The sequence below is a fragment of the Saimiri boliviensis genome, chromosome 11, assembly GCF_048565385.1.
Source record: "Saimiri boliviensis isolate mSaiBol1 chromosome 11, mSaiBol1.pri, whole genome shotgun sequence".
Classification (NCBI taxonomy): Eukaryota; Metazoa; Chordata; class Mammalia; order Primates; family Cebidae; genus Saimiri; species Saimiri boliviensis.
This window is the reverse complement of record NC_133459.1, coordinates 43,659,455-43,672,183: the sequence shown is the minus strand read 5'-3', so window position 1 is coordinate 43,672,183 and position 12,729 is coordinate 43,659,455. Positions and strand designations below refer to the sequence as shown.

The following is a 12,729-nucleotide window of genomic DNA, read 5'->3' as shown; positions in this document are numbered from 1 at the left end:
ACCTGCATAGGAGAGCAAAGGAGAGCAGCAACCCACGGGTCCCAGTGGTCCAGCGTCCAGGGCCCTGCTTGAGCCACCCCAACCAGCCTAGAGCCGCCTGTGATTTGCCTACCCACGGTGCACCAAGAAAAGACCCCTTCATGATGCCTAGGCTCCCTCTGTGCAGGGATTTCTGCACTATTTTAGGACATGATGCCTCTTACATGAGCTGTGAGCATAAACTACATGCAGGGAGTGCGTGCCACGCAAGCACCCAAAAACCATACGTGTCTTACTCCCTCTCTTCGAGGTTTGAAGCGGAAGTCAGACACATATTTTGGTTTCTCTTCAAATCATGTAGATCTTTTGCCTTTTACTAAAGATTTCCGTGGAGAGAAATAGTTTTGAGTCACTGTGGAATTTTTTGAGGCCTTGTGTTTCACGACACTGAATTGCAAGCATTGAAGATTAGATCTGTAAGCCACATGATTTTGAACTGCACTTCGTGTTTATTGACTTGTGTGTGTGCCACCATGCCCAGTTAATTTTTTTTTCATACTTTGTTGCAGATGTAAGAGATATAAAAATAGTGGAAAGGATTTTCCAGTCATTACTTAAGCCTTATGTGGCTAGAGATTCGGGGATGGTATATCTAGCTGCTAGAGGTTTAGTGAGGCTCTTTCAGACTGATTTTTTTCCCCAATTCAACTGCGAATCCAAACCGTTTATGTGGTGAAGATACAAGGTTCCTTCCCTTATGAAGCTTTTCTTTTCTTTTGGGGGGCAGGGACAGAGTTTTGCTCTTGTTACTGAGTCTGGAGTGCAATGGCGCAATCTCGGCTCATCGCAACTTCCGCCTCCTGGGTTCAAGTGACTCTCCTGCTTCAGCCTCCAAAGTAGCTGGGATTATAGGTGCATGCCATTATGCCTGGCTAATTTTTTGTATTTTTAGTAGGGACGGGTCACCATGTTGGCCAGGCTGGTCTCAAATTCCTGACCTCAGGTAATACCCTCACCAGGGCCTCCTAAAGTGTTGGGATTACAGGCATGAGCCAGCTTGCCCGGCCCCTATGGAGCTTTTCTAATGGAACCAAACACAAAACAAATTTAATAAATAACATAAATCCTGGATGAATAGTATCTCAGTGGGAAGTGCCCTGTGGAAAGAGTATTTTGATAGAATAGTCTACCTCCTTCCTATTCCCTCTCCATAAGGGAGCTCACCCGGCTTCATGGCTTTAAGTAAATGCCATCTGATAGCTAGTGACCCCCCAGTTTATAGCCATCACCTGGTCCTACTGACTCCCACCTTCAAAGCATATGCTACATCCAACCACATTTTACCACCTCCACTGCTGCCATCCAGGTCCAAGATCTCTTGCTGGATAATTGCAAAACCTCCCTAACTGTTCTCTCTAGACCATTCTTCTACCTTGCTCTTGCCCTTCTCTATCCCAGTCCTCCACATAACAGGCAGATTCTGGCAGGATGAGGTAGCTCATGCCTGTAATCCCAGCATTTTGGGAGGCTGAGATGGGAGGATCATGAGGTTAGGAGATTGAGACCATTCTGGCCAACATAGTGAAAACTCATCTCTACTAAATACAAAAAAATTAGCTGGGAGTGGTAGCGCGCACCTGTAGTCCCAGCTACTCAGGAGGCTGAGGCAGGAGAATCGCTTGAACCCAGGCAACGGAGGTTGCAGTGAGCGAAGACTGTGCCACTGCACTCCAGCCAGGCAACAGAGCAAGACTGTCTCAAAAACAAAAAAAAAAAAGCCAAATTATTTTTTTCTTTTCTTTTTTTTTTTCCACAGGGTCTTGCTCTGTCCACCAGGCTGGAGTGCAGAGGTGCATTCTTAGCTCACTGCAACCTCCACCTCCTGGATTCAAGCAATTCTCCTACCTCAGCCTCCCAAGTAGCTGGGACTGCAGGTGCACGCCACCACACCAGCTAATTTTTGTATTTTTTGTAGAGATGAGATTTCACCAGGTGGACCAAGCTGGTCTCAAACTCCTGGACTCATGTGATTTGCCCACTTTGCCCTCCCAAAGTCCGAGGATTACAGACAGGAGCCACCATGCCCAGCCCAAATTACTATTGTTTTAAAGTAAATCTGATCACAGATCACTCTCTTCCACAAAACTCTCCAATGCCTTTCCCCATGACACATGGCTCCCTGAAGATCCCTTGTCAAATGTTACCTCATCAGAGGTCTACAATCACTGCCCTGTATGAAATAGTCCCACTTCCACCACATAGCTATCTTTTTAACCTGTTTTGCTTTTCTTCATAGCACAAACTACTCCCTGAATTAGATCATACATTTCTTTCTTTCTTTTTTTTTTTTTTTTTTTTTTTGAGACAGAGTTTCGCTCTTTTTACCCAGGCTGGAGTGCAATGGCGCAATCGTGGCTTACCGCAACCTCCGCCTCCTGGGTTTAAGCAATTCTCCTGCCTCAGCCTCCCGAGTAGCTGGGACTACAGGCACGTACCACCATGCTCAGCTGATTTCTTTGTATGTTTAGTAGAGACGGGGTTTCACCATGTTGACCAGGATGGTCTCGATTTCTTGACCTCGTGATCCACCTGTCTCGGCCTCCCAAAGTGCTGGGATTATAGGCGTGAGCCACCGCGCCCGACCTTAGATCATACATTTCTTTACTTGTTTACTGAATGTTTCTCTTAGTATGTTTATCTTAGAATGTTATCTCCATGGCTCATGCCTGTAATCCCAGCACTTTGGGAAGATGAGGAGGGCAGATCACGAGGTCAGGAGTTCCAGACCCACCTGGCCAACACAGTGAAACCCTATCTCTACTAAAAAATACAAAAAATTAGCCAAGCGGCCAGGCATGGTGGCTCACATCTGTAATCCCAGCACTTTGGCAGGCCAAGTTGGATGAATGGCTTGAGGTCAATGGTTCAAGACCAGACTGCCTAACAGGGTTAAACCGTGCCTCTACTAAAAATACAAAAATTAGCCAAGTGTAGTGGCGTGCACTTGTTATTCCAGCTTCTTGAGAGGCTGAAGCAGGAGAGTTGCTTGAACCCAGGAGGTGGAGGTTGCAGTGAGCCAAGATCGCACCACTGCACCCCAGCCTGGGCGACAGAGTAAGACTCTGTCTCAAAAAAATTTAAAAACATTTTTTTTAATTAAAAAAAAAAATTAGCCAGGCATGGTGGTGGGCACCTGTAATTCCAGCTATTCAGGAGGCTGAGGCAGGAGAATTGCTTGAACTTGGGAGGTGGAGGTTGCAGTGAGCTGAGACCGAGCCATCACACTGTAGCCTGGGTAACAGTGCAAGACTTTGTTGCAAAAAAAAAGAATGTTAGTTCCATGAGGCATTGAACTTGTTGTCCGATGTATTTATTCCATGACCCTAAATCAGTGTGTAGTGCAAGAGCATTCAATGAATAATTGTGGAACAAATGAATGAATGTTTTCTGAACACATATACAGAATTTAATCTGTTCCACTACAATTCTAAGTATTTTATAAAATTAACTAATTTAATCTTCCTAAAAACTCTACTAAAGGCCAGGTGCAGTGGCTCACGCCTATAATCCCAGCACTTTGGGAGGCTGAGGCAGGTGGATTACCTAAGGTTGGGAGTTCAAGATCAGCCTGACCAACATGGAGAAACCCCATCTCTACTAAAAATACAAAAAAAATTAGCTAAGTGTGGTGGCTCATGCCTTGTAATCCCAGCTACTCTGGAGGCTAAGGCAGGAGAATTGCTTGAACCCAGGAGGCAAAGGTTGCGGTGAGCCCAGATCTCTCCACTGCACTCCAGCCTGTGCGACAGAGGGAGACTCCATCTTAAAAAAAAACAAAAACAAACAAAAAGCTCTACTAAATACGTTCCATTATCTCCATTTTATAAATAAGAAAGCTGTGGCAAAGAAAGTTAATCACCAAGACAGTATGTGTGGAGCTGGAATTCAAATGCAAGCATTCTGGCTCCAGAAGACACTCTCTTGTTTTTATTATCATTATTATTATTATTATTTTTTTTTTGAGATGGAGTTTCGCTGTTGTTACCCAGGCTGGAGTGCAATGGCACGATCTCGGCTCACTGCAACCTCCGCCTCCTGGGTTCAAGCAATTCTCCTGCCTCAGCCTCCTGAGTAGCTGGAACTACAGGTGCACACCACCACACCCAGCTAATTTTTTTTTTTTTTTTTTTTGAGACGGAGTTTCGCCCTTGTTACCCAGGCTGGAGTGCAATGGCGCCATCTCGGCTCACCGCAACCTCCGCCTCCTGGGGTCAGGCAATTCTCCTGCCTCAGCCTCCTGAGTAGCTGGGATTACAGGCACGCACCACCATGCCCAGCTAATTTTTTGTATTTTTGGTAGAGACGGGGTTTCACCATGTTGACCAGGATGGTCTCGATCTCTCGACCTCGTGATCCACCCGCCTCGGCCTCCCAAAGTGCTGGGATTACAGGCTTGAGCCACCACGCCCAGCAGCACACCCAGCTAATTTTTGTATTTTTAGTAGAGATGGGATTTCACCTTGTTGACCAAGATGGTCTCGATCTCTTGACCTCGTGATCCACCCTCCTCGGCCTCCCAAAGTGCTGGGATTATAGGCGTGAGCCACCACGCCTGGCCCTTGTTTTTATTATTATTATTCTTTTTTTTGGAGCAGATACAAAACCAGACACACTCTTAATCACTATGCTACCTTTTTAAACATGTTGTATTTGGTCTATGCTGTGCTTTTTTCACCAAAGATCATGGATTTCTAAAATATCATCATAGGAATATACCATAGTTAATATAACCAGTCCTCTAGTAATGGATATACTGATGATTTTCAATTTCCACTATCCAAACAATGCTGCCATGACATGGTAACTACTGAGTAAACACATTTTCTGTCTTGAGAGATAATGGCAAATAACATCTTTAATCTCTGTGATATATATATACACACTTTGTGCTATATATACTGTCATATATATATCACATATATATATCCATATATATATCCAAATATATATAGCACAAAGTATATATATATAGCATATATAGTGTGTGTATACATATATATATATATATATATATATAGCGTGTGTGTGTGTATATATATATGGTGTTTTTTTTTGGTTTTTTGTTTTTTTGTTTTGAGGCAGTGTCACTCTGTCGCACTGGCTGGACTACAGTGGCACAATCTCAGATCACTGTAACCTCTGTCTTCTGGATTCAAGCAATTCTTGTGCCTCAGCCTTCCAAGTAGCTGGGATTGAACCCAGGAGGCAATGTACCACTATGCCTGGCTAATTTTTTGTATTTATAGTAGAGACAGGGTTTTGCCACGTTGGCCACGGTGGTCTGGAACTTCTGAGCTCAGGCAATCCACCCACCTTGGCCTCCCATGGTGCCCAGCCTCCTGTGTAATATCTTTTTGAATAAAGTCCCTGAGATGGAAATCTAACTTTATTTTCTTCTAAATAGTCAACTATCTCTCATTTTAGATTGATAGTATCTTGCTTTGCAGCTCATTTAAAACTCTTTATGGAATAAAGTGCCATTTAAATGAGGAAATAGGCCAGGTGCGGTGGTGGTTCACAGCTGTAATCCCAGTACTTTGGAAAGACGGAGTGGGACTGCTTTAGCCCAGGAATTTGAGATTAGCCCGGGCAAGATAGGGAGACCTCATCTCTACAAACAGAAAAAAAAATTAGCCAAATATGGTGGAGCACACTTGTAGTCCCAGCTATTCAGGAGATTGAAGTGGAAGGATTGCTTGAGCCCAGGAGGCTGAGGCTGCAGTGAGACGAAATTGCACCACTACACTCCATCCTGAGAGTAAGACCCTGTCTTAAATAAATAAATAAGGAAACAAAGTCATTTAATTAACATTTACAGAGCGCTGATTATCTGACAGAGACTGCGGAAGCAGTCTGCGGAAGTAAGAGACTGCGGAAGTAAGACATCACTCCAAGCCCCAGGGATCTTTCTCCAGGGATATTTCCATCCTCAGGAAAACAAGATGTATGATGAACGAAGGAGGTAGCAGAGGGTCTGCAATAACTAGGGAGCTAGAGGACTAATACCTCCGGGATGAGGGAATTTATGCAAAGATTGTATTTGAAAGAAGAGTTGCTAGTATTTAGGAACCACTTACTAAGTTGTGCCTTGAAAGTGAAATAGATTGAATTTTGTCCAGAAGGTCAATGGGATATTCCAGGACTTAAGGATCATGGAACTGACCATCATAGACAGGTCTGGCTGCACTGTGAGAAATGGATTGAGGGGGTGCTGGAGTGAAGGCAGGAAGACTGAGACGTGTCAGACAGGACAGGTTGAACCTGAGGCTGAAAGAACTAAACCAACTGCAAAGGTCTCTTACAAGGTAAAAGCGACCTGAGGCAGGTGTGAGGAAGAGGTATAAGCAAGGATGAGATCCAGGTTTCTGGCGTGGGCGCCCACGGAAATGAAAAACACGATGGGGGCAGAGCTGGGGAAAGCTGGGGAGACCAATTTCGCACGGAGCCTTTGGTGTCTAAGGGACATTCAGGTGGCGATCTCCAGGAGGTAGGTCTGGAATGAAAGAGGGAGTTGAGCTGAATAAACAGGTAATGTGAGAGTCATCAGGATAGACTGCTGGGCGACAATGCCCAGAGACAGGGCGTCGAGTGAGGGCGTGGAGCGAAAGAAATCCTCGTTTTCGAGTTTCGCCACCGCAGATAGGCTCAGCCCAAGCCCTGCCCGGCCCCACCTCGCCCACACCGGCTCGACCCGGCACAAAGGTCTACGCGTCGCAGGCAACGGTCCTTCCGGCGCCCAGCCCGCTGAGCACGCTGGGAACGGAAGCACAATCCGAACGCCGAGCACGTCGGGAGTTGTAGTTTGGGGCAGTCTACCATGGACGGGCCCAGGGTTCCCCCCGCGAGTCCCGACATTGAATCATTTGAAGGCCAGGTCCAGAAAGCGGTGATGCTCCCGGGGCAGGGTGCCTTTCCGACGGCGACATGGGGTGCCCCGGGCCTCATCCCCTCTCCGCAGGGCGTGGCACTTCCACGCCTCCACGATCTGCTCCACCTGCAGAGCAAGGCCCGTCAGCGCTCAGTCCCGTGGTGGCCCCTCGTCCCGAGGATGTGGGCTGGGCCGCGCCCGCCCCCTCCCAGCGCCCTGTACCCCCGCTGCTGAGTGGAGCTGGGCCGGTTCCCCGCGTCCGCACCGGGATGAGTGGCTCCTGCCGGTTCTGCTCTTCGAGGGCGCTCAGCTCCACCGGGGCCAGCAAGGCTAGTCTCAGCTCTTTCACCACGGGGGCCGCCACCTCGGCCACCGACCGCTCCAGCACCGCCTGCGAACGCCAGCCCTGAGTCAGGCACTCCCCTTGCCGCCCGCTCGCCGGACTTGCGGCCCGCACCTCCTTCCGCGCCCTTGCGCTCCCCCAGCCCCACTCACTGCGCCCACGCGCGCCCAGCTCCGGGCCGCGCGGACCAGTTCAGCCTCGTCCACGCAGAGCTTGTCGCTGCGTAGCAGGAGCAGCAGCGCGGCCGCCGACAGCTCCAGAAAACTTCGGGTCCGGAGGGCCTCCTGCGACCGGCAAATGGGTCAGGGAAGAGCAGAATGCATTGTGTGGGGTGAAGAGTATGAAGGGAGCAGTACCTGGCTGTGGGCCTCTATGAAAGCCACGCAATGCTCCTGCAGCGGCCCCAGGCCAAAGGTTACGGCCACCTGCGAGCAGAATGAGGGAGGTCAGGTTGGAGACTGGAGTGCCGCATAGTCCAGCTCTGCTCACTGGGACCCACCACTGCAAGCCTGACCCTAGCCCTAGCTAGAGAGGCGGATAGGGCCCTCGGCCTTCCAAGAAACTAGACCCAGTGAAAGCCTTGGTACACACATATACACACAGGTGGACTCACTCTACAACCTGCCCTTCCCTACAGGAGACCACGCCACGGCCTTCAAACCCCACCTGGGGCTTAGGCTTGGCTTCTGAAGTCTACAGCCACCCATCCCCCTACCCCAAGTCCAGCTGAGAACCATTCCCCAGCCCTAGCTAGAAAACCAACAAAGACCTCCAGCCCCTTCAACATCTGCTCCTGCACCTGACCCAGCTGATATACCCAGGACCCCACATGTCTGGGCATAGAATTCATCATATAAACATCATTGGAGCACCCACCCACACACACAATGTACCCAAGTTATTCCAGGCCAGACACAGCAGGCCCAGGCTCCCAGCACCTGGGGGCCCATTTCCACACACACAGCCAGACTCCTGCATGCCTGTCCAGCAGCACCCACCTGCAGGGCCTCACAAACCAACTCCACATCCAGCACCTTCATCACAAACTGCAGGCACAGCTGGGAACAGAAATGAATGTGGGTTGTGTGGCGGTGTCCCTGCTCCAAGACACTAGCTCTACCCCAGAAGCAATGGGCAGTCTTGGAACGGTGAGTCACCTAGCAGCCCCAGATGCATCCTGACCTCCCAGACCAGAGGAGGAAGGGAATCGCGGGGGCCTGAGACAGCTAGCTCACAGGAACTGGAGACTAGCAAAACCAATCCCAGCCACCCACCTTCTAGCACATTCGCCACTAATCAAGACCAGATAAGGGCCATGTAAAATTCTCCCCTTCTTTCAGGATGCTTAGCTTCCTCCACTTGTTCCCTTCCTAACTCAAGCATACTTCTATTTTTAGCAGAAACTTGAATTTCATCCGTGACATCTTTCTCATCTCTTGACTGCTGCACTCACCTCCTGCCTGACTGGTGAGTCCTCCCCACCTCCTTCAATCCCTTCTCCCCTGAGCTTCCAATTCCTCACTCCCTTAGCAGAAACCTTCAGTGAAATCTCCACTGCCTTCTGCTTAAAAGAAGTCCAAATGCTGGAGGGTCCTACATGACCAGGCCCTGGCGTCCTCTGCAGTCTCATCTTGCTCTCTCCTCACAGTCCAGACACACCAAATGTCTCACTAGCCCCTTTTCTGCCTCTGTGACTAGAATGCCATCTTCCCACTTCCCCTAGGAACAAAATCCTATTTGTTCTACCAGATCCAATACAAATGTTTCCTCCTCCAGGAAGTCTTCTCCTCCTCTCCCTAGTGGCAGGACTGGAGAAGCGCCCCACCCTCATGCAACCTCCACCTCCCAGGTTCAAGTGATGTTCATGCCTCAGCCCCCCAAGTAGCTGGGATTACAGGCGTGTACTAGCACGCCTGGCTAATTTTATTTATTTATTTATTTATTTATTTATTTATTTATTATTTTTTGAGATGGAGTTTCACACTGTTGCCCGGGCTGGAGTGCAATGGCATGATCTCAGCTGACTCCAGCCTCTGCCTCCCAGGTTCAAGTGATTCTCCTGCCTCTGCCTCCCAAGTAGCTGGGATTTCAGCCACCCACCAACACACCCGGCTAATTTTTTGTATTTTTAGTAGAGATGGGGTTTCACTATTTTGGCCAAGCTGGTCTCGAACTCCTGACCTCATGATCCGCCTGCCTCATCCTCCCAAAATGCTGGGATTACAGGCGTGAGCCACCGTGCCTGGCCTACTTTTTGTGTTTTTAGTAGGGACAGGGTATCACCGTGTTGCCCAGGCTGGTCTGGAACTATTGGGCTCAAGAGATCCACCTGCTTCAGCCTCCCAAAGTGCTGGGATTACAGGTGTGAGCCACCTCACCTGGCCTCTATCACACTTCTTATGCCACCCAGATAACTGTTTTCAGTGTCTGTTTCTTCTCTCTCTCTGGAGAACAGAGATCAAGGCTGACATCCTTGTATTTATAGTAACAGCCATAAACACCCCCCTACCCCCACAGCACACACGCGGCAGGCACACATGGATCCTTTTGCACACAGGCACAGATTCATGCCCTCTGACACGGAGAGATACACATACTTCTCTCTGTGTGGGCACACATTCCTCTCCAGGCCAGAGTGTGTGTGAAACAGGGTGGGAAGTAAGCCCATGAGAGGCAAGGGAAATGAGACAGGGACCTAGCACAAAAACCCACCTCTCTCAGTTCCTCCAGCCCATACTCCACAGCCGCTGTCAGCACTTCCAGCACCTGTAGAGTGGGTGGTTGGGGGAGTGGAAGGGAGTTTCCCCTGCCCTAGGCCCACAGTGTAATGGGCAAACTCCTGCCTCTGGCACCCCCCACCTCTCCCACCCAGGCCTTTGCTCAGTGGGCTCACAGAGTGGCGGTGCAGCTTGACACTGTTGGTATATAGGAACTCCAGCACTGCCAGGAAGGCCTCAGTTGGCACAGTGCTTAGCACCACAGGACTAGGCATCCCGGGGCCTGTCTCTGTGCCCAGAAGTCGCTGGAAGAAGTTGCATCTACAGGCCAACAAGCACCGATGGGCAAATATCTCCTGCTGTTCTTGACCGACCACGAAGCGAACATCACTGTGGGAGAGAGGCAGAGAGCCAGCAGAGAGGAGGCCATAGTCTAGAGTGCAACTTGGGCTGTGCCTTTGCCCACTCTGGGTCTTAGTTTCCTATCCAGAATGTAAGAGACAGGGCTTAGTCCCTCTAGCAGAATGTCTGGGACCCACAGGCCTGAGTTCTAGTCCCAGCTCTACCCGATAGTACCGTAGGCAAGTGACTTCCTATCTTTGAATCTCAGGCTTCTCACCCACGAAATGGGACAATAATCCTAAACCTCTGGTATCGGAGGAGGTGACTATGCTTGATTACTGAGGGGCGCCCGGGCTAATATAAGCAAGATTGATCCCACCTTTCCCTCTCCTCCCCAGCCTGAGTCTTGGGGTAAAGGGAGCTTCTTTTGGCTCCTCCTCCACCAGCTGCGAACTCAGCTTTTTTCAGCCCTCCTCCAGACAGGAGGGTGTGGGAGTGTAGGGCGGAGAGTGCACACTGACTGCAAACAGACAGCAGTGATGCTCCATCATGAGCCAGACCACAGTTTCCATCTTCATGATCACTTCCGGCCCCAGCTCTGGACCTCTGAACAAGGCAGGTGATAGGAGGCAGATGAGGTTGGAGCCTCCTGGAGCCTCTTAGTCCCAGGTGCAAGCCGGGAGTGTTCACAGTGTTCATATTATCCAGACCAGACTGTGACCCCCAAAGAAGCAGGGTGATGGAAGTCACCACCCTTTGGGAAAGAGCCCAGATCTGAGAGCATGAAGACAGAGCTTCATTCTAGCTCTCCTCAGCAGCCCTGCCTCCTGTAACCTCTATCCCTGGTTTCAGACACTACTGGCATTCTAGCCAGCAGGGAGCAGCCAGCACCCCCAGGCTTCCTGTCAGGGACATGGCTCAATCCCTCAAGCTTTGTTCTTCTTGTGAAGCCTCAGTTCCCAGAACAGGGTCATCTGTTCCTCTTCCTCAAGCAGAGAGGCCTCAACACCAAGCTGAGTGAGTGGAAGGAGGAGGGGAATCATGACCCACCGTCTCTCAGGATCCCAGGGGCTGAGAATCATTCTCTTCTGCCAGGGACCCAACGTCCAAAGAAGGAAGGGCTTTGCCTAAGCTCACACAGCAGCTCCCAGCTCTATCCCCAGGGACCCTCACCAGCCCTGCCTCTCTTCAGCTCTCAGGGTCTCATAGACACTGAGTGACCAGTCGCCAAGTTCCACATGTGACCTTCCTACAGCCTGAGTTCACCAGGGAAGAGGGCCAAGTTCTTATTCCCAGCCTCTTCTCACCAAGGCCACCTCAGACCTGGGGCCGGCAGAGCCATCTAAGGAAAACCTGCAGGCAGGGCCCACCCTCACCTGTATCGCGGGTTGTTGACGAGGCTTCGGAGTGCTGCGGAAAAGGGTTCAGCTTTCCCATGCACGACCAGTCCCGGGGGATCCATGGGTGAGAAGGGTTGGGGTGGAGGAGGGGGCCTGGGAAGTCTGACCAGGCCCTAGAGGGGGTGAGAGTAGCAAGGCCCCAGAGGGAGAAGGAGGGACTTGGGAGGCCTGTTTGCTGAGAAGCTGAGGTTTGGGAGTGGAGCAGGAGAGGCCCAGGCTCCTGAAAGCATCAGGGGCCAGAGGCTCGGGGACGGGAACAGACACAGGAAGGGGCCAGGAGAAGCCAAGGCTAGAGCGGCCCGTGGTCCTGGGAGGAGGCTGGCTGGCTGGCTGGCTGGCTGGCTGGCGGCAAAAGAGGCCCTGGCTGGGAGTCTGCCCAGGCAGCCGCTGGGGTGGGAAGCCTGTAGGTTTCCATGGAAACTGGAGCCGGCCTGAGAATAGACTCCACCCATCTCCCGGGCAAGCCCAAGGAAAACTTCAGCCCTTAGAGGGGCACAAAGCATCATCCAAGGGTCTTAGCCCCTGAACGCCAGCCTGCCCTAGGTTCAGAGTTCAAACTCCCTGCCCTCCTAACCCTTCCCTCCTCCACAGGCACACAGTGTTAGGATCCTGTTAGACAGGCCTGGGAAACTCCCACTCAACAGGGAAAATCCTCGCCCCCATAGATGGGTTTCCAGGACCCAGACCTGGCTTGTTTGGGAGGGGACAGTCCCGTCCCTGCCAGAGGGGAGTCACATGAGTTGTCAGCTCTGGCAGAGGTGTCACAGCCTCTGCCATCTCAGAAATGCCTCATCGGGGAAATCTAGGTACTAGGCCACACGAGGTGTAGCCAGCTAGGGACAAGCCCCAGGACACTTGGGTCAGCAAGGGTCACGAGGCTGGACTCGGGGTTCGCCGCGGAGTCACTGCCACTTTTTAAGGCCTGGTTCCTACCAGCTGAGTCAATGAGCTTCCCCTCCCCCGCACATAACCCTGAACTGAGGAAGTCATCCAAGCCCCACCCTAACTCTGCGCTGGCAG

General features: G+C 50.8%; 1 protein-coding gene and 1 non-coding gene across 5 annotated transcripts; one reads left to right on the top strand and one right to left on the bottom strand.

The window, feature by feature from the left end:
• The first annotated feature begins 311 nt into the window (after window positions 1–311).
• On the top strand, window positions 312–428 carry LOC120366302 (U5 spliceosomal RNA). Its single transcript, XR_005581024.1, has one exon. It is a non-coding gene; the product is annotated as a U5 spliceosomal RNA (small nuclear RNA).
• A 5,395-nt stretch (window positions 429–5,823) lies between these two features.
• BTBD19 (BTB domain containing 19) lies at window positions 5,824–12,595 on the bottom strand. 4 transcript variants are annotated; one of them, XM_074380707.1, is made up of 9 exons: window positions 11,686–12,595; window positions 10,144–10,357; window positions 9,832–9,945; window positions 9,580–9,582; window positions 8,249–8,308; window positions 7,607–7,675; window positions 7,403–7,534; window positions 7,173–7,298; window positions 5,824–7,033 (listed from the first exon to the last, which is right to left on the bottom strand). In XM_074380707.1, exons 1-9 carry the CDS (start codon window positions 11,769–11,771, stop codon window positions 6,899–6,901), a joined length of 939 nt encoding a protein of 312 aa, XP_074236808.1. In that variant the 5' UTR covers window positions 11,772–12,595; the 3' UTR covers window positions 5,824–6,898. The 4 variants fall into 4 exon arrangements, with proteins under 4 accessions (XP_074236808.1, XP_003936964.1, XP_074236806.1 ...); XM_003936915.3 differs by lacking the exons at window positions 9,580–9,582; window positions 9,832–9,945 and adding an exon at window positions 9,963–10,016 and having other exon boundaries at window positions 11,686–12,589; XM_074380705.1 differs by lacking the exons at window positions 9,580–9,582; window positions 9,832–9,945 and adding an exon at window positions 9,963–10,016 and having other exon boundaries at window positions 6,885–7,298; window positions 11,686–12,593.
• Window positions 12,596–12,729: the final 134 nt, after the last annotated feature.

Excerpts from the sequence above, each read along its gene's own strand:
- BTBD19 (XM_074380707.1), bottom strand. The coding sequence starts at position 11,771 with ATGGATCCCCCGGGACTGGTCGTGCATGGGAAAGCTGAACCCTTTTCC. Across the intron at positions 9,946-10,143 it reads TCAAGCTGCACCGCCACTCT|GTCCCTGTCTCATTTCCCTT; the intron begins GTGAGCCCACTG and ends TTTTTGTGCTAG. Across the intron at positions 7,676-8,248 it reads TGGTTTGTGAGGCCCTGCAG|GTGGCCGTAACCTTTGGCCT; the intron begins GTGGGTGCTGCT and ends TTCTGCTCGCAG.